Source organism: Hippichthys cyanospilos, chromosome 12 (assembly GCF_059441005.1).
Source record: "Hippichthys cyanospilos isolate Australia breed blue-spotted pipefish chromosome 12, RoL_Hcya_1.0, whole genome shotgun sequence".
In the NCBI taxonomy this organism is placed as follows: domain Eukaryota; kingdom Metazoa; phylum Chordata; class Actinopteri; order Syngnathiformes; family Syngnathidae; genus Hippichthys; species Hippichthys cyanospilos.
Genome location: NC_142380.1, coordinates 1119694 through 1143241, shown reverse-complemented (window position 1 = coordinate 1143241; position 23548 = coordinate 1119694). Strand labels below are relative to the sequence as shown.

Here is a 23548-nt window from a genome sequence, read left to right as displayed (position 1 = left end):
ATGGGGGTGGAGCATGAAGGAGAGCACCAGAGGGGGAGTGGGGATGCCTGGGGGGGGTCTGGGTGGTGGGGGGGGCTATGCCACCCACCAAGACAGTTGCGGAGAGGCAGTGGGGGTTGGGCAGCTCACAGGAAACACTTGTGGCTCCGTCCCAGGCCTCACAGCGAGCAGCCCCGGGCCACCCACCCTTCCGCGGGCCAGACCCACCAAATGGTCCGAGCCCACAGAGATCTGTTTATTTTTTCATCCTCTGCTGAGGGGAGGGAGCCGGGAAAGGAAAGGGCTCGGGAGCGCGGGGGGCCCGCCGACCTGTTTATTAAACCTTTGATATGTCGGCGTCACTTGCGGGAAATGTGTACACATACCTGCTTGTGTGGAGTCAATGGGGGAGGGGGGGGGGGGTGAGAGGGTGTGGACACAAAGGAGTGTTTGGGGGGTGGATGCGGACGCTGAGAACGATGGGTCATTTTCCAGCTGTCTTCGCTTGTTGATGTCATGGGGGAGTCAGCCGCGGAATGAGAAGGGGGGGGGGGGCATGTGGATACCTGCATTTTATAATCCTATGACTAATGCAAAGTGTTTTCAATTTGTGGAGGATGGAGAGTTTCAATTCAAGGGCGCTCGCACACATACTACTGAAAGCCATGTCACTGTCATTCACACAAGACGGATATGCAAGTCCATTTCAAACAATCCCATGCACACTATGTAAAATACCACTGATTTTTTTTCTTCTTCTTACACGCATTACTGAAATGTTGTTTTGGATGGAAAAATAATACTTTAAACCAAGTGCTAAGACTGCTCTAACCCACACCGTTGAAACACACAGATACTAATGAAATGCTTTCAGATACTGTACGTAAAACAAGAAACATGCTCATAACTACCAAAAGCAAGAATGAAATGCTACCTTCCATTCAAGTTGTTCTCAAATGGAAAAGAAAAACAATGACACCAATTACATTTGCTGAGACCGGCTGAAACCCAGTTAGAATTTCACACTTAAATCACTCTTAAAATGTAAATATTGCATAGTATTATTAATATGACTTTATGGAAACGTAACGCGTGTTTTTGTTTTTTGAGATGACTGTCGATTTCTGAGCTTGTGTTTTTCATATCCCGTCTGTTGCGCTAGATGGCGCCAATGTTTTGATTACACGCTCAGAGAAGTCTATTTTATTTTGGTGATACGCCTTGCCCCTTTTTTCTCATTCTTGGTCAAAAAATAATAATAATAACAATGCAGAACGCTGTTATGGGCATCTTAGTAGCTGTTCAACACAAAGGTTTTAAAAAGTACGCTTTCAGACCTTTATTGTGGCTTGTCCGAGAGGCAGTGAAGTAATTTTTGCATTCTTCGTTCTCTGGAACACACGCACACATAATACATTACATAATGTATGCTATGAAATTGTTATATCTCACAGATGATGATGAATATGATGAGAGTCATAAATCCATCCGTTTTCTTTGTTCACGGATGCTGATAGTGTTACGCTTATTGTCATTCGTGCATCATTTTTAAATTTTCTCGTAGACACACTCAACTGTGATTTTTCATGTTAGGGTTGTTGGTTATTCCTATTTTTCATGTTTATATCCTTACCCGGAACGGACGACAATAACCCATAAAACCACTAGAGGGCACTATGAAAGCACAGCGTTCTTGTCTGTGTCTGATTTGCTGCAAGAAGAAGGAAAACAAAACAACGTCACACCAATGATGACCAATCGTCGCGTTTAAAAGTCGAAAATAAATTTAATTTGAATCTTGGCTGGCGTTCGTGAAGAAGCAGGCAGTTAGTTGACTAGCCGTCAAACGCCCAGTTTGACTTGGGACAAAAACAAGTCAAGGTAAGACAAACGGGGGGAGGGCGATTCCGTGATTATTCTACGGACGACGAATATCGAACAGCGACGAGAGAAGTTGACGGTGAGCAGATGGAAGCCAGACTGTCAGATCTTCTAGTCGGACTTTCTGTTTGGATCAATCGCAGCGACGGTGAGTTGCCGTGTTCTTTACAATGTCGACTTTGTGGCCTTTATGGTGTGCGAGCGGACGCTTGCTTACGTGTGTACACAGGCCGCGTCCATCGGGCCACCGTCAAGTCAACCGACGCCGTCAACTCCATCGTTTTGGTGGAATGGAGCGAGGGGGAGATCCATCGGGCCAAGGAGGTCGGTTCAACGCTGCCGTTTCCTCCTGGCATCATTTGAAATACGATACATCCGGGCTTCTCCCCAAAAAACTTTTAAAACATGTTTTTGCTTTGACCTTAATCCAGATGGACTTGAGCGATTTATGTAAAGTCAACCCTGAGATACAGGCCCACGTCCAATCCGTCTTTGAAAAATCCCATCCTCAGTCCACAGAAAAGGTATGTTTATTATCTTAATATATATATATATTATTTTTTTTGCCAATAGCACCATCAAGATCAAGGCAGCAAGGTCAATACACTAATGTCCACGTCATATTTTTTTGAGGGTTCAGATGTATTTACCTGATTGAATAGCTGCAGTGGGAAATACATTTTTCTCTCTCTGCACCCCTCCCCAGCTGTCATGTTTCTAGGCTTCAACGGTTTTAGTTTTCCAGCAGTGTCACCGCATCATATCATGATTGCGATCTTTAAAAAGACTGACCAAAAGCCCGGCGTTCATCTTTTGTTTCCATAGAAGTACGAGGGTCGGCTGCGCTCATCCAGGATCCCGGGCCCGGCCCCCCGTACGTAAATAAAAGCCGCCGTTTTGACTTGTTCTGGTTATGCGTCGCGGATCGTGCCACCTAATGCCGTGCTTCCCTCCAAAAGCGTCCACTCCCTCTATGGACTTGGCGGAAGGTTAGGCAGCGCGTGCGCCATCCCCCTCTCCCGCCTTATTCAAGCAAATCACTCATTCTCTTATCACGTCTCTGGGTGGGATTAAGGTGTAAATCCGGTCGACCCCGGGAGAGGTTCAATATCAGGTAGTTGCTTGTTTCACTCACGAATGGAGACAAATCACACCGGTTAGCCGGCAACCTCTGATTTATTTTTTTTGCAAATTTGATCGAATAAATCGCTTTTCTGTAACTACGGGCGCCAGACAAAAACACCGATGCTTCATTAAACCGGGGGTGTTATGGAGCGTCACTTTCTCAAATGACTTGAAAGCAAGCCCAGCTGCAATTTTATTTCTTTCCCTCTCAGGTCGGTCTCTGGCCAGACAGACGAACCGCTTCCAGCCGCAAAACTCCGTCTCTGCGTCAACCGCTTCTGGGCAGATCTCCCCGGAACTCGCGTCTTCGGCGGCGCTGGTGAACTCCGGTCGGTTGAAACTAGGGGTGGCAAAATACACGTGATTTGCTTTTGAGAGCCACATAGAAGAACGTGGCGGGTCACGTTTGGCCCCCGGGCCTTGGGTTTGACACCCGTTCTTTAAAACATTATTCAATTTGAAGAAAAAAAACACGATTGGGGGACGAAGTAGGCCGCCAATAACATGGATTTGTTTAGGCTGATGCAGATTGGCAGGGAAAAAGAAACAGATTACTGATGAATCAAATCGCATTTGTTTCTTCCAGTCCATTTCAATTGGTATCATTTATTTGCAGATTTACATTATTCACAGGCCAGCAAATAGCATTAATCAGTAGTAATTGTATATGCATATTTTTTTTTCATTTTCTGTTCACAGGATTTTTTAGTGTTAGAAGTACTTGCATGAGTGAAAAATGCTGGCATAAGTGAGGAGCAAGAAAAAAAAATGTCTTTTCACGGTTTACATGTTTACTGGTCTATTTTTTAATTTTTTTTATTTTGTCGCCTTGCACAGGGATTCCGAATGAGATGCGACGGAAAAGGGAGGTTAAACATTCATCCGTCCTTTTTGTCCAAGAGGCCGCCAAGGAAAATGTCGATTCGGGCAAGATTGCGACATCTACAGCTCAATGTATGATCGTCACACATTTAGAAATCAGAGGCTGCTATAAACTGTTCACAGTGGGTACAAAAAATGTTCAAGGCTGAGGATAACTTGAAAATTTCGCGTTTCAGCCAGAAACAGTCACGAATAGCATTTGGCGGGCCGCGTAAAATTCTGTGACAGGCCGGATGTGGCCCCCGAGCCACTTTACTTTGCAAGTGGGTCAGTTGGGCCCACAAGAACGAGTATGGAAAATCTGGAAAGTTTCGATTCCGCTGTAAATTGATAACTCGATGAAAGAAAATGTAACATTGCTCGCCATGTTTCTATTCAATGAAAAAGTCAATATGTTTGTGGTTTTCTCTGGGTCCCTCAGCCCGAAGAAAAAGTGTAAGTCACCAAGAACTGGCCAAAACCAATAAACGGCTGTCTATTGTCAAACCCCCTGAAATGCAGAAGAAGAAGGGCAAGGTTAGTCCAGCATTTTTTCCACTTCCTCCTTCGAAGCTTAATTGGAACTCGTCAGTGAAAGTCAACCTTCTCTCCTTTCGTTCGCTCTCAAAGTTCAAGGAGTCGTCGCGGCCCAACCAGAAATTCTACGAGATGATCCAAGAATACCGAGAGACCATGGAAACCATCCCGTTATTGGCCACTGATGCGGTCCGCTTGTGCCTCTACGACATCTTTAGAAAAGATTTTACAACTGTAGAAAGCTTTAAAAAAAAAGTGCTCCTTTTTTTTTTGATGTAGATTGAGCCGCACAGGATTTGCGTGTGCGTCCGCAAACGACCCCTGAACAAGCAAGGTGCGTGCAAAGCTACGCGGCCGCCAAAAAGTTTGCCGCAGCGCCGTTCCCAAACCTTGAACGTTTTTCCTCCGTATCAGAGATGAACAGAAGGGAGATCGACGTGATCTCGGTGCCCGGGAGAGGCGCTTTGCTGGTCCACGAGCCGAAGCAAAAAGTGGACCTCACCAAGTACTTGAACACCCAGACCTTCCGTTTCGACTATTCCTTTGATGAAACGTCCACCAATGAATTGGTATACCAGTAAGTTGAGTGTTACTATTGAGTGTTACTAATGCAAAACTTTTTGATTTGAACTCTTTCCGTTGTGACATTTCAAGCTGTTTCTTGGCTAATCCCAAATAAGCACTTAGGTTAGCTGTTTTAACGCCGTCCAGGTTCACCGCCAAGCCTTTGGTGAAGTCCATCTTTGAAGGTGGCATGGCCACATGTTTCGCCTACGGCCAGACGGGAAGTGGCAAAACTCACGTGAGTGTTTGAGTGGATTCCCCTTCAACTTGCTCTTGTGCTTTGACTGCTTTTGTGTTTGCGCAGACCATGGGTGGCGATTTCTCAGGCAAGCAGCAGAACTGCGCAAAGGGAATCTACGCCTTAGCAGGTGCGTCACCAATGGCCAACTGCCGTTTTTGCGCTTTGTCCCCCTTTAAATCGCTTCATAATTGGAGAAATCAAAAAGAATTGTAAAAAGTACATATAGAACTGAAATCCAGAGGTCCAAATTGAAGAATTTAAGCAAGCAAATGTGACTGAAGACATCGTCAACTGCACTATGCAACGTATTCTGTGAGGCAAAAACAAGTTTCCTCCCGCCCAGCCCAGGACGTTTTCGCCTCCCTGAATCACAGGAAGTACGCCGGCCTCAATCTGTCCGCTTACGTCAGCTTCTTTGAGATCTACAACGGCAAAGTAAGCCATCGCGCATCTTGTCATCTGTTCCCTTATCGGTCGGCGCTCTATTCGATCCTCGGTTTTTGAATTTTGATTTTTTTTTGCGGGGACGGCAGGTGTACGACCTGCTGAATAAAAAGACCATGCTCCGAGTGCTGCAGGACGAACACCAGCAGGTGCAAGTGGTGGGCCTGGAGGAGGTCCCGGCGCCCTCGGCCGACCACGTCATCAAGATGATCGAGCTGGGCAGCGCTTGCAGGTACGACTCGACCCGCGGCGGCTCGGGGCGGGAATCTTCCAGCGTCTCGCCGTTCGATTCCGACCGGGGTCTCTGATTCAATTCCAAAGGATTTCCGTCTCAAAAGAATCAGCAGAACGGCTTTCAAATGGTAGTCAATGAGAATCCCGATTCTGATGAGTCACAACACCCCCTCCCCCCCAGGACATTCGGTCAGACCTCGGTCAACGCCAACTCGTCGCGCTCCCACGCCGTCCTCCAGATCGTCCTGAGACGCAACAACCGCGCCAGAACGCTGCACGGCAAGTTCTCCCTGGTGGACTTGGCGGGCAACGAGCGGGGCACGGACACGTGCGTCAACGACCGCGCCACCATGGTGGAGGCCACCGAGATCAACCGCAGCCTCCTCGCCCTCAAGGTGCCGCGCCGACGCGTCGGGCGCCGCTTCGACCCCCCCCGCCAACCGCGTTTCTTTCACCTCGTAGGAGTGCATCCGTTCGCTGGGCTTGAACAGCGATCACATTCCTTTCAGGATGAGCACTTTGACCAAGGTCCTCCGAGATTCCTTCATCGGTCACAATTCAAGAACTTGCATGGTACGGAAACCATCCGGATGGCCGCTGCCGTAACATTGCAGTCAAAGAGAAAAATGCAATGAAAAGGCGCCCGCTTTGTTTGTAGCTTGTAGTCCTAGTTTAAACTCATTCAAATACAGTAACCCCTAACCAGCACTATAGGAATTGCAGCATGTTCCAATTAACTTGTCCTTGATTTGAAAAGAAAAATGTGCTGTTCCTGTGAACAACTTCCAACATACTGTGTTGATTTGGGAACTTACCATTTAAGACATAGGTATTAAATTGCCGTCCTCGAGGGCCGGTGTCCCGCATGTTTTCCGTTTTTCTTTCCCCAACACGCTTGATTCAAAAGATTAGCTCATTAGCAAGCTCCTCAGGAGCTTGAAAATGATCCTATTCTATGCGCTTGATAAAGTTTGACTTGTTTTGATTGCATTTAGCACAGCTCCATCTAGTGGATGCATAAGGCAACCCCAGCCTCTACTGTAGCTTTTCTTCTAGTATGCACCTTCTACATGAAAACAGTTTGTATGCTCTGTTAATGGTTTACGTAATTGCTATGTTTGTTGTCATGAGCAAGCTTGCGCTTTGATTTTCCTCTTCCGCATTCAAATGGCAGTCAATCGCCTGCTCCCTTGTGCTTGTCTCCTGATCAGATCGCAACGGTGTCACCGGGAATGGCTTCTTGCGATTACACCATGAATACACTACGTTACGCTGACAGGTAACGCTGAGAGCCATATTTCAAAGATTGTCGCCCCGACGAATCGGAGTCCGCCGGCTTCTTTTGGATCCGCCCTGAAAAGGTTTGGTTTCGGCAGGGTGAAGGAGCTGAACGGGCAGTCCAAAGCCAGTGCGGAGGTCAAAACGCCGGAGCCTGCGAGCTCCTCTCCATATATGGTCAGCGCGCTCGCCTGCTCGCTTCGAACGCATGCCGTAGAAGTGGACATCCGCCGAGATTTTGGTGGATCAAAGACCTGCGGGGACTAAACGCCTTGCTTTGTGTTCAAGGACGCTCCAGCGGATGCCACGGTGTATGACGCCATAAGCCATGTGGCAGAGCTGGAGGAGAAGGTGTTTACAGAGCTTCAGGTAGCCTTGCGGCGCATAATGGAAATGAGGAAATTAGATAAGCACTAGTCAAGGGTGTCGACTACCCTCCGTCAAAAACGTATTTGACAAAGAAAATGATGACTTTTTTAAAAGATGAGAATTATTATCCGTTACACTGAAAGAGGTCATGCCGCTTGTGTGTGCTTTAAGACATTTGCCCAGAAAAGTAGAGAATTGTTGAAGTCAATGGAGGATCCCTTGTATGACATTGAGGCAGAGCTCCCCAAACTCATGGACTTCTCCCAGGCCTTCAAGTTACCAGGTATGTGTAAATCGCATCAAGTTCGAATTCACTCATACTCAAGTCTGGGATTTCATCAAACCAAAGTCCAATCAAACATGTGTTTGGTTTTTTTTTCCCTCCTCCAATCTTATCAACAGAAATACTGTGGACATTGAAGACCGCTTTGGAGGAGGAGAGGGAGCGGTTCAACCATTGAGCTGCATATTCCATCACTTTGTTTGTCAATCGAATGACCTGTTTTCATGACTGCCTGGATAAATTCATTCAAATAATCATACTGTTCTTTTAATCGCAATTTATTTAATAAAAGCTTGTTGACTTCCGGATATTGTGCCTGTTGAATGATGGCTTAGGGCCTGGAAACCTGCAGAACGGTTGCTTGCTTCCTTCCTTCCTTCCTTCCTTCCTTCCTTGTTCCCCACCAACCATATCATGAGCAAGTTGCTTTTCATGTCCCTCTGAATTCAGAGGGGAAAAAAACGAATTACTATCAACGTGTCAAAATTGTTTTTCCCCATTATGAAAAAACGGTCTGATTTACACTCAGCTACACTCCGCGGGTTTTTGTTGCAATGAGATTCCAGAACGCTAGACGCCGCTAAAGTCTAAAAGCAACACATTTACGGTCCTGAATGGCTAAAGAAGAAGACGAGTGCCCAATCAAACACCGGCGAGCTCATCTGATTAAACTGTCACTCACTGTGGCTCTGTCGCGGTGGGGAGGGGAGCACGCACACAAACACCACCCGGAAAAGAAATGGCGATGAAGTGGTTTCGCTTCTCGGTCCTCGCCCTCGGGGTCTTGTCGATGTGCCTCGCTACGTCCGGGGACCACAGCGGCGTGAAGAAGATGAAAATGCAGTTCGCCGCGGGGCCCTTGCTGAAATTCCAGATTTGGTAAGCGAGAGCAAATGTGGCGAGTCATCGCTAGCTAGCATAAACGGCGAAAGCTAACGGTTTGCAAACGCGCTTTTCTAGCATCGTTTTTAGACGCTTAACCTTCGAGTGACACTCGTTAATAATTGTCCAGATAATTATGTTCTCGTTAGAACGTTCTTATTCTGAACGAGGTTAATTATGTAAAGTCTTTACGCTGGGGATACAGTCGAATTTACGAAAGTGGCGTTTGTCAAGTAACCTACGCTAACGCAGTAGTAAAATCATAACAAATACGTTAAATACTTCCGTGAAAAGTACTTTTATGGGGGGTTTCATATGTTGCGTGTCGTAATGACCCATTTGAAAGTTAAAAGTTAACATGTTGAGTGTTGTATTTTTGGGACAAGACCTGTATTAACATATTGTGGCGAGGCGAAGAAACCACGCGTTGCTGTGCTAGTGGAGATCTTTACTCTTCGCATGCCATCACAAAACTGATACAACAAAGTCCAAAACAGCAAAGACAAAGCCAACAGGTTCAAAGCATCAAAGGATCCTAGCGACATGCCTACTGGGTGAGAGACATGGTCCTAGTGTCCGCCACAATATCCTTTGAAAAACAACATTTCTTGATCTTGTTTGAATGCTTTTTTCGTTCCTAGTTCATTATGCAGTTGGTTTAACTAATCAAATTACCTTAAAATGACCCGGGAATTATCTAGTTGTTTTTGAGGAGGAATAAACATCTAATCATACGACTTGTTAGTTATCAACACTACACACAAGCATATTTCAGAAATCGTTGGTTAATTACACTTAAGGATGTTTTTGCTGTTGCAGAGAAAAAAAAAAGTAGCACCCAGGTATGAATTAACCTATAGGAAGTTTTGCACTTCAGATTTGATGCATATACCAAGCCAATATGACATCACCCGGATTGATACAGGCTTTTATTTTTATTTTTTTTAAATACTAAAATGTGAGAACAATATCATCTGATTCTGTGTTTCGGGCTGATATCGCCCCGATCTATCAGATCAGTAAAACCCCTTGTGATGGTTGTCTCTTGAATACCGTTGATGTAAAATAAACATGTTTTTACATTCCCATATTTGCATAGTAGTTAGTCATAAGCTACATGGAGCCCTTTAAATGTGTCAACAAATGATCAGCAGTGAAGTTAACTCTGAGGCTTCCAGGTTAAAGTTTACACTGGACCAAAAAAAACCTTCTGCACAGTTTGTAAAACCAAATTTTTGTGCCCTCGCAGCATTTCCTGAGGCTACAAGCGGGTGTTTGAGGAGTACACGCAGGCCTTGTACCAGCGGTACCCAGACATCCGCATCGAGGGGGAGAACTACCTTCCCATCCCCGCCTATCGGTAAGAGATTATCCGCAAAAGTCAGGAGCGCTTTGTAAGCTGCTTTGTTTAAACTGCCTGGAAGGAGGACCCGGATTATTCAGGAAATTCCCACGAAAGCTGCTGTAGTGTCCACACTCGTTAACACAAAACTGCACATTCTTAGTTGTGAATTAACAGTTAATAATAGTTATGATGCCCTTTTGACATTGAATTTCTTGCTGAAATTAGGGGGACTTGACCTCTTGAAAAATGTTGTTGGACACGCGTGAAAGGTGTTTGTTGTCCCGCAGGCACATCGCTTCCTTCCTGTCCGTCTTCAAACTGCTGGTGATCGGGATGATCATTATTGGCAAGGATCCTTTTGCCCTCTTTGGCGTGCAAGCCCCGGGGGTCTGGGAGTGGGGCCAGGGAAATAAGGTGCCTTATTGTTGTGCTATTTTGGAGACTTGGCGCGCATCCTCGTGGGTGTTGACCCAAGAAGGTGTTGCATGCCAAGTACGCTTGGAGCCCCACGAGATTTAATTAGCCTCGGGCTCACGTCGTTTTTGTCGGAAGCCTTGCGACTAAATGCTGTCCTCTTTCAACGTTTTCTTCAGGTCTATGCGTGCATGATGGTGTTCTTTCTCAGCAACATGATTGAAAACCAGTTGATGTCCACGGGAGCTTTTGAAATAACATTGAATGGTAAGTTTTCATCTGTGAAAGTCCTGAAAAAAATCTTACCGTATTTCTCCGTGTGCACATTTGATTCGGCGTCCTTGAACTGCGAGGCGGAGGTGTTAACCGCCGCGTCACCGAGCTGCCGATATTCTTCCTTGTTTTGGGGGCAAATTTTGCGTATTAGAACTAGTGGGATCGCTCATCCCCTTTATCAGGGATTGCTCCGCAAACCCTGGGTATTGATTTAGCCGATTTTATGAACTACCACCACTAGTTAGACCGTACTGTAGTGTCCCCACAAGACAGCTTTTTTTGTGCGCGCACGCAGATGTGCCAGTTTGGTCCAAACTGGAGTCGGGCCACCTGCCCTCCATGCAGCAGCTGGTGCAGATCCTGGACAACGAAATGAAGATGAACGTTCACATGAACACAAAACCGCTCCACCACCCTTAACAGCGCTCCCCAACTGTGCGGCCGCAGCCAAAAGCTGCTCCCTGTAAGGACGTCGTCGCCATTTTCCTCCCTTTGCCTGTGTGTCCCCGTCTAACCTGCTCCCCTCCCCTCCCCTCCCCTCCCCTCCAGGTCTGAGGTGGGCCTCTCGCGGGGCTGCCACGTGGATGTTTTATGAAGGTCTGCGCTGAAGGCAGGACCACTGCAAGCGCAGACCGGATGCCGCCCTCTCATCGACGTCGGCGCGCCCCTTAGATGCCCCGCCCCCGACACCGGAGCGGCCTTTATGGCCACACTGCCAGCCGACCAGTCGGTCATTTTCTCGTATTAATTCATCGGATCCTTTCAAAACACGAGTCAAATTATGAGGTTTAAATGGTTGCGTACATAATAGTCTTTAATCAAACACTGAGCCAAATGGACACGGTGGTTGCAAAGCCACTGTGCGCTTAAGAACCGAACTTTTTTTCGTACATGTGCACCTCCTTTAGTATAGTGAAGTTTGCTACTTCCTGAGCCAGCCTATTCATTTCCCTCCACTTTTGTCTCAGCAAAATTGACTCCACCCCACCGAAAAGAAATATAATTGGAGGGGAAAGGGTGACCTCTCGAGACACTACCAAATGTCCACCACTCTGGACACAAATGAGTAGGCTGGCTCTCGTTTTCAGGCTTTTAAGTTAAAAGTATCATCCGGGCATTTAGACATTGGCGTCTTAAAAATATAGAATACATATGTCCCTCCTGTAGTCCATATTGGAACATGTCTTCAAAAAAAATTAAGTGCACAGTGACTTTCTGAGCACCCTGTAGAATTACTAAAAGGTTATTGTTCTCAAAATAGCTTCAGCTGTGTAGAAAAGCATCTTGTCTAACTAACATTGGGATTTTTTTTTTTTTGCTTTGATTTGTGAGTAATTTTTATATTTGCATAACTTGGAATGAGTCAAGGGTAAAATGAATAAAAGTCTGTTGTAACTATGAGGCGGCGTGCTGTTTTTGCGTTGCGCTAGAGGCAGTCCTGGAGGCAGCCCCTGATGAAGGCCCGTTCGCGTTGGCTCATCAGCACGTTGGCGCTGACCTCCAGGAGCTTCTTGCCGAAGACGCGGATGCTGGGGTTGGGCGAGCTCTTGGGGTGCAGCGGCGTCAGGAGACTCCAGTTGAGTTGCTGGAAGCAAAGGTGGATCTTGACGCGAGCGGCCAGCACAAACAGTTCGTCCTTCAGCAGCAAAGGTCCGCTGGCCGGCATCTCTTTTGTGCATTTACACTGCAGGGAAAGGCAAGGTGCACATTTTTCCTTTTTTTTTAGCTGTATGAAGTCTAGAATCAACATTCGCAGCCATTGGTTGAAATAGGAGAGGGACGTCAGTTGGATGTTGGCGTCAAGTGCCTGTTGCAGCTAACATCTTGCGTTAACTGAGGTTGTTGCCGCATAATTTTCAATAAAAGAAGCGGGCAGACCGAACCGACGCCCGAGTCCCATCCTTCTTTTCGAGCCGTGAGCGGCAGCAAACGAGTCAATCCATCTTTGACGTCTATAGTCATCAATGTTACTAAATGAATTCAAGGATTTTTTTTTTTTTAGTAGTTACCAGAGCGCTGCAGCTCCCCACGCTAAAGCGAGCCTGTTGCCCGTTGGCCAGGAAGGAGACGAAAATCTGATCCTTCCCCAGGACGCGCACCCCGACGTGCTTATTGAGGGACAGGAAGAGAGGAGGCAGGTGCGGCGGCGGGAGCGTTTTCCAGCTCCAGCGCCGGACCCTGGCGCCCGTCTCGTCCAAACACTGGCCGCCCGAGTGGTTGAGGTTCAACCTGAAGCGAGGCGAGAACGGGCATTTGGCTGTCGCCCCGCGGCGGGGGGTGTAAGTAAAAGCGCCGACGGTCGATATTTCTTTTTACCATCTGTTTACCATATGTTTCCGTTGCCGTGGTAACAGGTGGCCCTGCCGTCCGACTGGAAGATGGCTCGGATGGCTCTGGGCGGCTTGGGGTTGTTGTCCAGGACCACGCAGATCCTCTGCTTCTCTTTGGTGACCACGAAGACCAGCGCCAACAGGTCTCCCGGGTAACTGCCAGGAAGACGCCGCGCGTCGGATCGGCCGCGCGCCAAAAGGTACGCCGCTGCGCCTTTTTGCCGAGCGCCTACTAGAGCTGGGCCGAGCCGTCTCGGAACAACCTCAGGAAGGGCCTGCCGTCCGCGTAAAATTTCTGGAGGAAGTCCACGTCCTGTCAACGCGCAAACGGTTATAGTCGGCGAGGGGGAAAGCCAGCGCGCGCGCGTGTTTTCTCGCCTTCTGGTGACATATGCCGAAGAGGGGCGGCTTGTGGTCGCAAACGAGCTGGCTCTCGTCCTGTTTGAGTTGCACCACGTTCTCGTCAACGTTCTTCAGCACCCAGCCGCCCTCCTCCGCCGAAGCCGTCAGTCGGAAGCTCAGGACTTTGGCTTCCGTGGCTGTCGGGCGGCACCGCGAAAATTACGGCTCAAGGCGTCACAAAAATAAGCGCCGCTGATGAAATCGGCCCCAAGCGCGTTAGGGCCAGTGGAGTTGAGAGAACGTTTAGTGGCATTCTCGCTTTCAATTTCGATGGGAGATTTCAAGCGGTGCGTCTCAATTATATTTTGCTAAGCCCCCCAAGAAAGAGAGAACTTCTCCCGTGCCCCCCACTCGACGCCCCCCACTCGACGCCCCCCACTCGACTATAAGGTTATGTATAAAAACTGTGTAAGTACAGTCTATCTAAACCTGTATCCTTTTTAGCATTAACAAAAGAAAAAAAGCAATACAAACCAACTTTCCCTTAGTGTTTACAGTGCACGGGTTACCGCTTAGTCTAAGACAAAAAAAAAAAAATCAAGTGCATCAAAATGCCTGAAAAAAAATACTGAAAATGTATTTTTTTGAATATAATGAATATTATCGCAACTACACCACAAAGATAAAGCCTTTTCTCTGGCGCCATCCGCACACCCCCTGGCATCACCTTGCCCCCCCCGCTATTTCAAGTGTCTTTTCCAACTTTAGATAGTCGAAAGTTGGAAATCTGACTTCTGACGAGAATTCTGCGATAAAAGTGAGAATTTTGCCAAAGTGTATGTTCTACGAAACGTGTGTTTTCACTCACAAGTTTCTGCCTGTTGGGACGCGGCGTCTCGCTTCAAGGCCGCCAGTTCCCTGACGCGACAAAGGGCTTCCGTTAGACCGGCGCGGCGCCCCGCGCTTTTCCTTCAGGCCGGCTTTCCCACATGAGTCCACGCGAAAGGTCCGTCAAATTGCGGGCGTTCTTTTTCTCCCTGCCGGCGAGCTGCGCGTCCGTTTGGTCCGTCTTTCCTCCCCGCCTGCTGAAGTCCTCCAGTTCGGCTTCGGCCGGCCTGGTCCTCACCAGGGCCATGCACAGCTTCCTGCGCTGGGCGCAGCAGTACCCCGGGACGGCCTGGGGGGCGGGGAACAGGCGCCGCGCCGTCGGACGCTAGGAACGCCGGCGTCTCGCCGCTCTCCACTCACCTCCAGCTCGTCTTCCCATCGCACTTCCAGCACGGGCATGGCCTTCCTGTGGCAGTATTCGCATTGCACCGGGCACTCCAACGGAGGCTGCCGACGCAAAATCGAGCGAAAATGAATCTTATTCCTCTCAACGATCAGTTTCGGGGTTAATCCTAAATACGTTTTGGTAATGAGCATCGCTAGCTGCATCGCTTGAAGATTGTGCTTTATTTGACTTTATCGGACAACACTTTGGTCCTTCTTCCTGCTCTCAACAAATACTAATATTTTTAAAAAGAAAAGCCAAACTAGAAACGAATGATTCCCAACACAGCCCTTGTCCCATGTACGTAGGCCTCATCCCACCACAAGACGGCGCCAAAACCCTGCATCTGTCTGGTGGCAAGTCAAGCTTAGCCGTTGGCAGAACTTGTGGAGGTGCGATTGATTTTATGGATAAAGATGTTCCTACCTCTAAATGTCTGGCCGGGGTGCCGAGTCGAGGGTTGTCCGACTCGCGGTGGTACCTCAGGACTCCCGCTCGGATGCAGTTGGTGGGAGGTTCACAGAAGGCCTGATGAGAGCGTGAGCTCAGGTCACTCACGTGAGCCAAATCAAATTCTTTCATTTTTCGGTTTGCACTCACAAAGTCTTTGAGGTCACGGAGGAGCTCGCAGATATCCTGTTCCAACTTTTCAACTGCATTTTCTAAGACATATTTCAAATTCGGCAATTCAACCACTGCTGACAGCCTTGACTTGTGCTTGTCTAATAATAAGGCTCAATATAGGTCATTTATGGCATGTATCGAGGAACCGAGACTACCGCGTGTAAAATGCCTTAAAAATGACATCAAAATTTGGGGGGACCATAGAGTGGCCATGCCCACTCTTGGACACCAAATATCTCCGCCCCTGGCAAGGGGTGCGGCTACAGCACCACCATGTCGCTCCGCCCCGTCGGCTCCGCCGTTGCTGCAAGCCATTTTAGAGCATTTCGACACCAAAAATGGGGCACGGATGCCACCTACTGGTGATTGTGTGCCAGAAAAGTCGTTTTAAGAGTGAAGTAGCACCGAATGCACCCTCGTCCATTTCCGTTAAATAAGCTAATTGACCGAGTTTCCTGACAGTGAATGAGTGTGAAGAGAATTTGGGGCAGACTCACTGGAAATTGTGGGCCTCATCGTTTTCGGTTTTTTCGTCTTCTGCTCCGCACCGCTTGTCGTGAAAAGGTCCTATCCTGGAGACACATTTCACACAGCACAATAAACCAGAGTCAAGCGCTCTTTTCTTCAATTCTGGGTCGGAATCTCGTAGCTTCGTGGAGTGTTTGTGTTTTCCTCATGCTGTAAGTGTCTCGGCAATTTAAAAGTCCTTTGGATTATAAAAATGTTGTGGCATCCATGTCAAATTTATCAAAGTTTGACACATCTGTTCTACTTTGGCTCGTCTGCTGCTAAAATTGCATCACTAAACACGATGCACATCCGTATAGAACGTACCAAAAGAAAGGGCTACAAAATTTTGCTTCATGTTTCAATCAACTTGCTCTTCATTTGAAAAGGACACAATACTGTTCCTTTCACAGCCCTCAAAAGCCTATCAATGGCATTACCTAGTTCGTTAGCATTAGGCTAGCGAGCCATGTTGTTTAAAACGCACAACATAGAATTTTCTTTTCGTTTCTTCGATAGTTTGACAGTAATTGAGACGATCTGTGTTTATTCTTGGACTTTTTTAGCTTCGTATCCCCTAGCCAGCAAAAAAAAACCTTTTTGGGCTGAACAAAATAAAAGCCCCCAACGTTTCGCTAACGAATCACAATGACACAATTTGACCAGCGGCCGCTTCATGTTCCAACGAATTTGCTGTTAAAATGTCACGTACCCCCATTTGAGAAGCGCCGCATTAGAAAAACATCCAAGACGCATGTCCGCTCACCCACTTTCCGGGCGTGTGGGCAAAAACGCTTCACAGCCAATATTGTTGTCGGTAACCATGGTGATGAACTACTGGTGGCTGTTGTGTAACCATAGCAACGACAATTCCTACGGCGTCTCAGTAGAGCGGGAAGTTCACGAGGAGCTCATGTGGTTTGATCATTTGTCTTTAGTTTTCAAGTTAACCTGCAGAACAATCCATTTGTTATTTACGGGTTGTCCTTCCCGGTGGATGGGTTAGAAGCATGTTTGACAAAAATGGAAGGGCGGCTTTTCAAAAATGAATTCTGCATGAATAAAAACGAAGCAAGCTTGCCATGTGAGGTCTGCTCTGGAACGTTTCAGCCAGGAGACCAACTTTGCTCTGTTGTCATGGAGCTGGGAGACACTTTCAGTGGCTGAACCTGAAACAAATAAAACGGCATCACGTTTTACTCGTCTAGAATAGAAAATGTCGAAAACGACGTACAGTAAACCTTGAATTCCTACTTTTATTTATTAACCTGAAAACGTCACGATCCCTTTGGGAGCGATTCTTTCAGTTGAGATTTATGGCTGTTATACGCCGTCTCTCCAGCAGATGGCGACTTCACGGTCGCTACTTTATAAAAACAAATGTACAGTTTTGAAAATACTAGTTTGGTACCTTTTTTTCCCCAGCTTGAGCGGACTACAACATAATATAACAGAATATCACACGTAGGTTATTTTGGATAGGTGGAATAAAGTTGAAACGGTGATGAAGTACGAGATTTTTGCAAGTAAGAACTGTGGTGTAGAGCTGCACGCGGAAATCAACGCCAGTATGACGTCATAACGGTCAAAAACACGTCGGGCGCCTAACCTTCATTTTATTCATTTCATTTTATTTAAGGAATGTCTCGATAACATTTTTTTTTTCCTTTTTGCACCTGAGTTCGAGTCACATGAGCTTGGGGATCTGATTTTAAAAAATATACACATTCGAGTTATAATTTCATATTCCGCTTCCTTCAATTTGCTACCAGGTGCAACCAACCTTCAAATCAATCACTTTAACCCGCCCACCCCGCCTTCTGATTGGTTGCTGCAGCCGTCGCCTGTCACGCTGTAACAGTACAACTAACAAACGGTACGATCCCAAGTTGTTCAAGTTTATTTTTATGTCATATTTATATGTATTTACAATCAATATTCATTAATGATTTAATTTCATATTTGTAGTTGTTGAATCGTGGTCTAATAAAGTACAAGGTTTGATCTGATCATTTTTCCTGGAGTTTTATACGCTTGTACGGTTCTTCATGTCTGGATGCAACATTGTTACATTATACACAACAACAGACAATATTGCCATCTACTGGAGAACCTCAATACAGCAACAAGCATGCAATATGAACGACGAGCAAGATGCAACAGTCTTACAAGCCCCCGCCCCCTTAATGCGGTACTCTCCGCCAGGTGCGACCAATTTCCGAATAATCACCTAAGCCCGCCCACCCAGCCTTCTGGTTGGTTGCCACTGCCGGCGATCGTCACGCCAACAGGAAGTGGCGCTCTACTCAAAAAGTAAGGCAAAAATGGCGCAGTCCGCTTATTTAGCACGCATATATCGCGGAGATGCACAAAGATCGACGCGCTACCTTTGGCCAGATTTCGGCTGCGCTTGTTTTGGCGTGTTTTTTGGCGCACACGGTCGACTGTTATCGTCTGAAGAAGGCGGACAGAAGAAAACATGTTCCCGAGGGCTTCCGGCGAGGGAAGATCGTTTTTGGCAATGTCCCTCACTGGGATCCTCTGGTGCTGGAAGAAGATCCGAAGAAGGCAAACTCCTCCGTGGAGGATGAAGCCGCGTATCAGGCCGATTCTGCTGGTGGGTAAACATTTTTTTCCTTCCTTTTTTGGGGGATAACTTAAAAAAAATGTTTACCAGGAGGCTGGAGCATGAACCCCGTGCCGCTGCAGCCCCCCGCCACTCACGAGGCCTCGTGGAGACGCATGACCGCTCTGCAGTGCGGAGATGAGCACATGAAGCTCAGTGTGAAGAAACCAGGGCTACCCTACATGACTGTGCAGCAAGGTGAAGATTTGGACAAAGCACACAAGATAAACAAATTATGGAGAAAAAAAAAGTCACCGTACGAGTTTTCTTGTCTTTGTTGCTTGCGCAGCGCCCAACGGGGCCCCGTTGCCGCTGTCCCTTGTGCCTTTCAGCTGTGGCTACAACGTGCATCGAAATTCCTTGGGCTTCCTCATGTATGTTCCATACGCTGGCTGTTACATGCTTCAGCAGGTAATGCGCCCTCATCAGAGGATTAATTCGCACAAAAACAGGCCCTTGTATGGAGTCAGCAGCAGGAATGACCGTAGCGGGCACATATTTAGCTAGCTTAAGTTAAATATCCTGGCCACTGTGTAAAAAATCTGCAATTTCATTGACCACTAGTTTCTCCATATACCCCCCCCCCCTTTTTTATTTTATCCGACATGTATATGCCTTCCGTCAGCGTTTTTGAAATGTTGCTTTTGCGTCCCTCAAGGCCGGCAGTTACGCGCTGCCCATGTACTGGCAGGGGGTCCCCGTCATCCTGGTGTGCGGCAAACGCGGTCCAAGCGACGCCTCCAAGGGAAGCGGGCCGCTCCACGGCGATCCGGCGGTCACCCCGGAGCCCGAGGCGTCCAAAGCTCCGGTGTCCCCCCCGAGCATGGGGTCCCCCGGGAGCCGGCCCCGCTTGTCCCCGGGTGACCCCGCCAAGCCCAGGGCCCCGGCTCCCCATTCTGCGCCTCACATCCCCGGGTGGCCTTTGGTCCCCAAGTGGCCCCACGGCCCGGTCCCCCGCCCCGGCTTCGCCAAGCCCCCCATGCCTCAGGACCCCTCGTTCAATTACAGTCCCGTCCCCCACCACGGACTTCAGAAGCCGCCGCTTCCTCAGGACCCCTTCACTTTCGGGCTGCCGGCCCCCCAGTACCCCGCCCTGTCCCACGTCCCATACGTGCAAAACTTCCCTCGGCCCTACCAGGTGCCCCAGATGATGGCCCAGTACCCGTTCTTCAACCCCGCCCTCTGGCCCTTCCCGGGACAGCCGCGAGCCGGGAGCCGGGACCCGCGCCGTCCCGCCCGGCCAGAGGCCGGCTCGGAATTTCCCCTTTTCCCCACGCCCGCCCCTCCGACGCGGCCCGCAACCAACGGGGCCCGGCCCACGACGGCGGAGGCGGCCACGCGGGGCACCCCTTTGCCGTACAGCCCCTTGTACCAGTTCCGCCCGGAGCTCATGCACTACATCTCCTACGACGACTTCCTCGCCGCTATGTATGGCAATCAGCAAAAATAGCTCCAATAAATTGCTCAAAACAAGCTGTCTTTTTGTCACTTGTCATCTTGTTTACACGTTTTAAAAAATTGACTTGAGAAATGGAATTGTCACATACACCAACTTTTATACAAACATTTGTCCTGTTGAACATTTGTGTTAAACTTCAGTTGCTCTTTCATACGCATAAGCGTAACGTTGCTACTGGATTGGTTAAGCTAACCTTAAATGCAAGGTCTTTTGAATTTGAATGGAATGCTGTTAACAGAAACTGTACGTTTTTTGTCAAATTTAGAGCAAGTGTCATTTTTCAACGCAAATCTGACAAAGCCGTGATAGGAACACTGCATTTCAAATTAAGAGCAAATTAAGTGTAATTTTCAAATGCAAACCTGATTGAAAGCCATTATAGGAACAGTACATTTTAAATTAAGAGCAAATTAAGTGTAATTTTCAAATGCAAACCTGATTGAATGCCATGATAGGAACAGTACTTTTTTTTCAAATTGAGAACAAATAGTGTAACTGTAAATGAAAACAATATCCCATGACAGGAACAGTACATTTCTTTTTACAAACCTAATTGAATGCCTTGACAGTAACAATGCATGCAAATGTCAATTTTATGTTAGTTCTAGAGTGGAAATTGTCTCATGTGAACATTGTGGCCTTTCGTCTCTTGAATTTTCTCGATACTAGACAATATTTTTCCGCCGAGACGTTACGTAAGCGGAATTTTTAGTCACGAGGCGTTGGTAAGGTGAGGTAGCAGTCTTTTTGTCCGCGGGTGTGCTGTTTTGCACCTCGTGATAAAAAGCAATACTATTGGTTGTCGATCCAATAAGAAGAAGCGCCGACCAATGGGGCGGGAGGGGCTAAACGAGCTCACCCGTTCGGCCCTTAATGAGCCACAGGTGTGCAACATGGCCAGGCCGGCGCCCTCCGACAATAAAAGCGTTTTTTTTGGCCTCTGAGACACTTGCGGAGTCCTCCCGCCGGTTGGTGACTTTGCGCGAGTATGGCGGCGGACGCTATGCTAGCAGTTGTCCTGCTCTTGTCTTCCTTTGTCCGGAGTTTAACGGGTTTTCCGCAAAAGACTTTGGGAAGACATTTTCAGTGGGGGGCAGCCGACGAGGAGTCGGCAATGGTCCGGGGCCAGATCCTCTTCAACGGGGGACGGCTGGAGTCCTCGTCGGAAGACCGCGCTCCAGGTAAGCCGGAACCTTCTGGAGCTAACGTGCTCGTTGTGAGAGAGCCGCGTTTTTATTCATCGTTTTTGATGGAAGATAGAAAAATGGTCGTTGTTTTAGTTGGCCTTATCGGGGACTCGTTACTTCTTTATACAGGTTGCACGTTAGTCTTAAACAATGAAAAAAGTGTTCCAAAAAAAGATGCTAATGCTCATTTGATTTCAATTACTTTACAAGCCTTTTCTCTAATATGGAGATTTGACATCTGATTGGTCAAAGGAACGGGATTAGTACTGGTTGTATTTAAGTGCCCAGAAATGGAATAATTGCCCCGCATCTGTTTGAATGATCAAGAAAAACCAAAGGCCTGCTTTCTGCGTTTCCCAGAAGGAAGGTGGGAGCACGGCTGGCAGTCTGCCGAGCGCGTGGACGTCCAAGCCGCGTGGCGCCTCGCAAATCCCTCTCTGCAATGCGGCCCTACCATGATGAAATTAAAAGTCGCGGGACGGGACGCTGCAAACTTGGAGCTCCACTTGGGTACCGCCACCACATAACATTTATTTATTTATTCGAAACCCACCAAGTGGGCCAACTCCGGCATTCAACAGTATCGAAATTGTCACTTGTAGCTTAGAAGCTAAGCTAACGACAAATTGCATTAGCAATTTAGCTAAATGTCCTGTTTCAGGCTCTGGACGTTTGTTAGCTTTGGACCAGCTGCCGGAATCTTGCGGCTATTTGCTTCGTCGGAATTCCCTTGGCCTTGTCTTGCTTGTTTGGTACGGCGGCTGCTACGTGATACAGGAGGTAAGTGTTTTCCCGTTGAATTGCGACGCTAGCGAGTGGAATCTTGAATCGTTAGCATTAGGCTAGAAGCATTTGAACTATGCTGTAACGCTATAACACAATAACTTCTTTGTTTAAATACATTTGCTCTTAATTTGAAAATATGCTGTTCCTGCAAATGATATTTGGTAATGTATCTATTTGAAAACCAGATGTAGTGATGTTTGCATTAAAGAGGCATCGCACTGCAACGCTTGCTTGTTAGGCTATATGCATTTGTATTTATTGTTAGCATTATGCTAGCACACCAGCCGCGGTGTTTGAATCAAACAAATCTGATCTACTGTGCCCGTGAGAGGTTTTTCAAATCGCCATAAATTCTGAAGCAAGCAAACTCGATTCCAATGTTGCTTCACGTTCCAGTTAATTTGCTCTCACCCCAAAAAGAAATAACCCCATCTCCACTTCCGTTTTCCAGAACGGCCGTCACGTGCTGCCGATGAGTTTCCTGAAGACCTCGGTAACCCTGGCCTGCCCCGTATTTCCCACTTGGACCCGGTCGCATTCAGTCCCTCAAACTCCCCCGAATGCGGACCGGTCCAAGCGTAACGCGGACAGATTTTCTAGCGATCTTCTCCTCCGGTACAGGCAGTACCACAACTACTTGATGTTCCTGTACAGCTTGCACGTCCTGAACAATCCCCACATGTACCCTCTGGTCCATCGTACGTACAATCCCCTGTACCCGAACCCCAATAGTCTCTCCCATCCCTACGGGGCTCTTCCCGCGCATTACCCGCTCTACGCGCGCTACCCGCAGAACCCGGCCGCCCCGTACTGCCACCCGCCGGGAGCGCATTGTCCCCTGGCCCATTACGTCTATCCCAAAGAATTCTACCCCAAGCCGGAACTCGTGGGGTTTCCTCCCGGAAATCTACAGATACCCCCTTCGCCGAACGTCTTTGGGTTTACGCCGCCGCCGGCCGTGACCGCAGCCCCCCCGACGACGACGAAAACGACGCCCGCCCCGACGGCTGCGGCCGCCACGCCCAGACGACCTTGTCGACACAGAACCCAGCCCAGGAATAAGTCCTTCACGCCTTACGCTAATAACCCCTTTGCGCAAGAAATCTCATACAATGAAGGAGGCCCCGATGCGGGCCAGGCCAAAAGTGCGCCGCCCGCTGCCTACAAATCGGCGCCGGTCTTAAGCTACTGGCCAGCGGAGCCCTGGTTTCCCCCAAGGGAGGATGACGACTTGCCCGTCGACTGGGATGACTTAGAACCCGAGCAGATGGTAAACGGTGCTTAGTTGCCTTATATATATTTTTTTTTCTTCCCAATTGTGTGCAGTATGTTCATGTCTTTGATCTTTTTCAGGGTTTTCCATCCTGATGAGCTGCTATTCAATAAATCTCAAGTCAATAATCAGTCTCTGGTGTCGTGTTTACTGTGATGCGTTCGCACGACGTCACAAAGATTTGCTCTGACCCCCATTCAAATCCTAGTTTTGAGGAACTAGTTTAAAGTTTTCACCACATTTGTCTTTTAAAAGTATGCATTGTCTACCAAGCTCCAATCTCATAATCCCAAAATGTATAAAACATAAAGGTTTTATATATAATATATACATATATATATATATATACATATTAAAGCTATTATATTGTGTGTGTGTGTGTACATTAAATGATGCAAAAAGTCCTGGCTATTCAATTACCAGGCAAA

The 23548-nt window shown here is 47.7% G+C and overlaps 5 protein-coding genes across 13 annotated transcripts; 4 read left to right on the top strand and 1 right to left on the bottom strand.

Moving 5' to 3' along the window:
- The first annotated feature begins 580 nt into the window (after positions 1 to 580).
- On the top strand, positions 581 to 8104 carry LOC148414297 (kinesin-like protein KIF2C). 3 transcript variants are annotated; one of them, XM_088429435.1, is made up of 23 exons: positions 581 to 1860; positions 1922 to 2008; positions 2090 to 2184; positions 2292 to 2384; positions 2686 to 2734; positions 2820 to 2849; positions 3198 to 3314; positions 3823 to 3939; positions 4289 to 4383; positions 4477 to 4572; positions 4663 to 4717; positions 4798 to 4960; positions 5095 to 5185; positions 5252 to 5315; positions 5532 to 5623; positions 5722 to 5864; positions 6048 to 6261; positions 6329 to 6439; positions 7078 to 7145; positions 7243 to 7321; positions 7433 to 7513; positions 7685 to 7796; positions 7916 to 8104. In XM_088429435.1, exons 2-23 carry the CDS (start codon positions 1948 to 1950, stop codon positions 7972 to 7974), a joined length of 2085 nt encoding a protein of 694 aa, XP_088285561.1. In that variant the 5' UTR covers positions 581 to 1860; positions 1922 to 1947; the 3' UTR covers positions 7975 to 8104. The 3 variants fall into 3 exon arrangements, with proteins under 3 accessions (XP_088285561.1, XP_088285560.1, XP_088285562.1); XM_088429434.1 differs by having other exon boundaries at positions 581 to 2008; XM_088429436.1 differs by lacking the exon at positions 2820 to 2849 and having other exon boundaries at positions 1026 to 2008.
- A 371-nt stretch (positions 8105 to 8475) lies between these two features.
- Positions 8476 to 12114, top strand: selenot1a (selenoprotein T, 1a). The gene is made up of 6 exons (XM_088429765.1): positions 8476 to 8675; positions 9928 to 10038; positions 10311 to 10437; positions 10617 to 10704; positions 11009 to 11176; positions 11263 to 12114. Exons 1-5 carry the CDS (start codon positions 8536 to 8538, stop codon positions 11131 to 11133), a joined length of 591 nt encoding a protein of 196 aa, XP_088285891.1. The 5' UTR covers positions 8476 to 8535; the 3' UTR covers positions 11134 to 11176; positions 11263 to 12114.
- LOC148414295 (glutamate-rich protein 6) lies at positions 11507 to 17218 on the bottom strand. 7 transcript variants are annotated; one of them, XM_088429759.1, is made up of 12 exons: positions 17044 to 17218; positions 16871 to 16958; positions 15780 to 15854; positions 15085 to 15320; positions 14634 to 14720; positions 14375 to 14562; positions 14254 to 14303; positions 13422 to 13582; positions 13277 to 13356; positions 13041 to 13199; positions 12723 to 12942; positions 11507 to 12397 (listed from the first exon to the last, which is right to left on the bottom strand). In XM_088429759.1, exons 3-12 carry the CDS (start codon positions 15796 to 15798, stop codon positions 12140 to 12142), a joined length of 1458 nt encoding a protein of 485 aa, XP_088285885.1. In that variant the 5' UTR covers positions 15799 to 15854; positions 16871 to 16958; positions 17044 to 17218; the 3' UTR covers positions 11507 to 12139. The 7 variants fall into 7 exon arrangements, with proteins under 7 accessions (XP_088285885.1, XP_088285884.1, XP_088285888.1 ...); XM_088429758.1 differs by having other exon boundaries at positions 17058 to 17218; XM_088429762.1 differs by having other exon boundaries at positions 15085 to 15186; positions 17058 to 17215.
- A 756-nt stretch (positions 17219 to 17974) lies between these two features.
- Positions 17975 to 19872, top strand: LOC148414294 (uncharacterized). Its single transcript, XM_088429930.1, has 4 exons — positions 17975 to 18406; positions 18467 to 18613; positions 18705 to 18826; positions 19074 to 19872. The coding sequence occupies exons 1-4, from the start codon at positions 18154 to 18156 to the stop codon at positions 19863 to 19865; spliced, it is 1314 nt and encodes a 437-aa protein (XP_088286056.1). The 5' UTR covers positions 17975 to 18153; the 3' UTR covers positions 19866 to 19872.
- A 990-nt stretch (positions 19873 to 20862) lies between these two features.
- LOC148414293 (uncharacterized) lies at positions 20863 to 23132 on the top strand. The gene is made up of 4 exons (XM_088429525.1): positions 20863 to 21055; positions 21422 to 21571; positions 21723 to 21841; positions 22299 to 23132. The coding sequence occupies exons 1-4, from the start codon at positions 20863 to 20865 to the stop codon at positions 23130 to 23132; spliced, it is 1296 nt and encodes a 431-aa protein (XP_088285651.1).
- Positions 23133 to 23548: the final 416 nt, after the last annotated feature.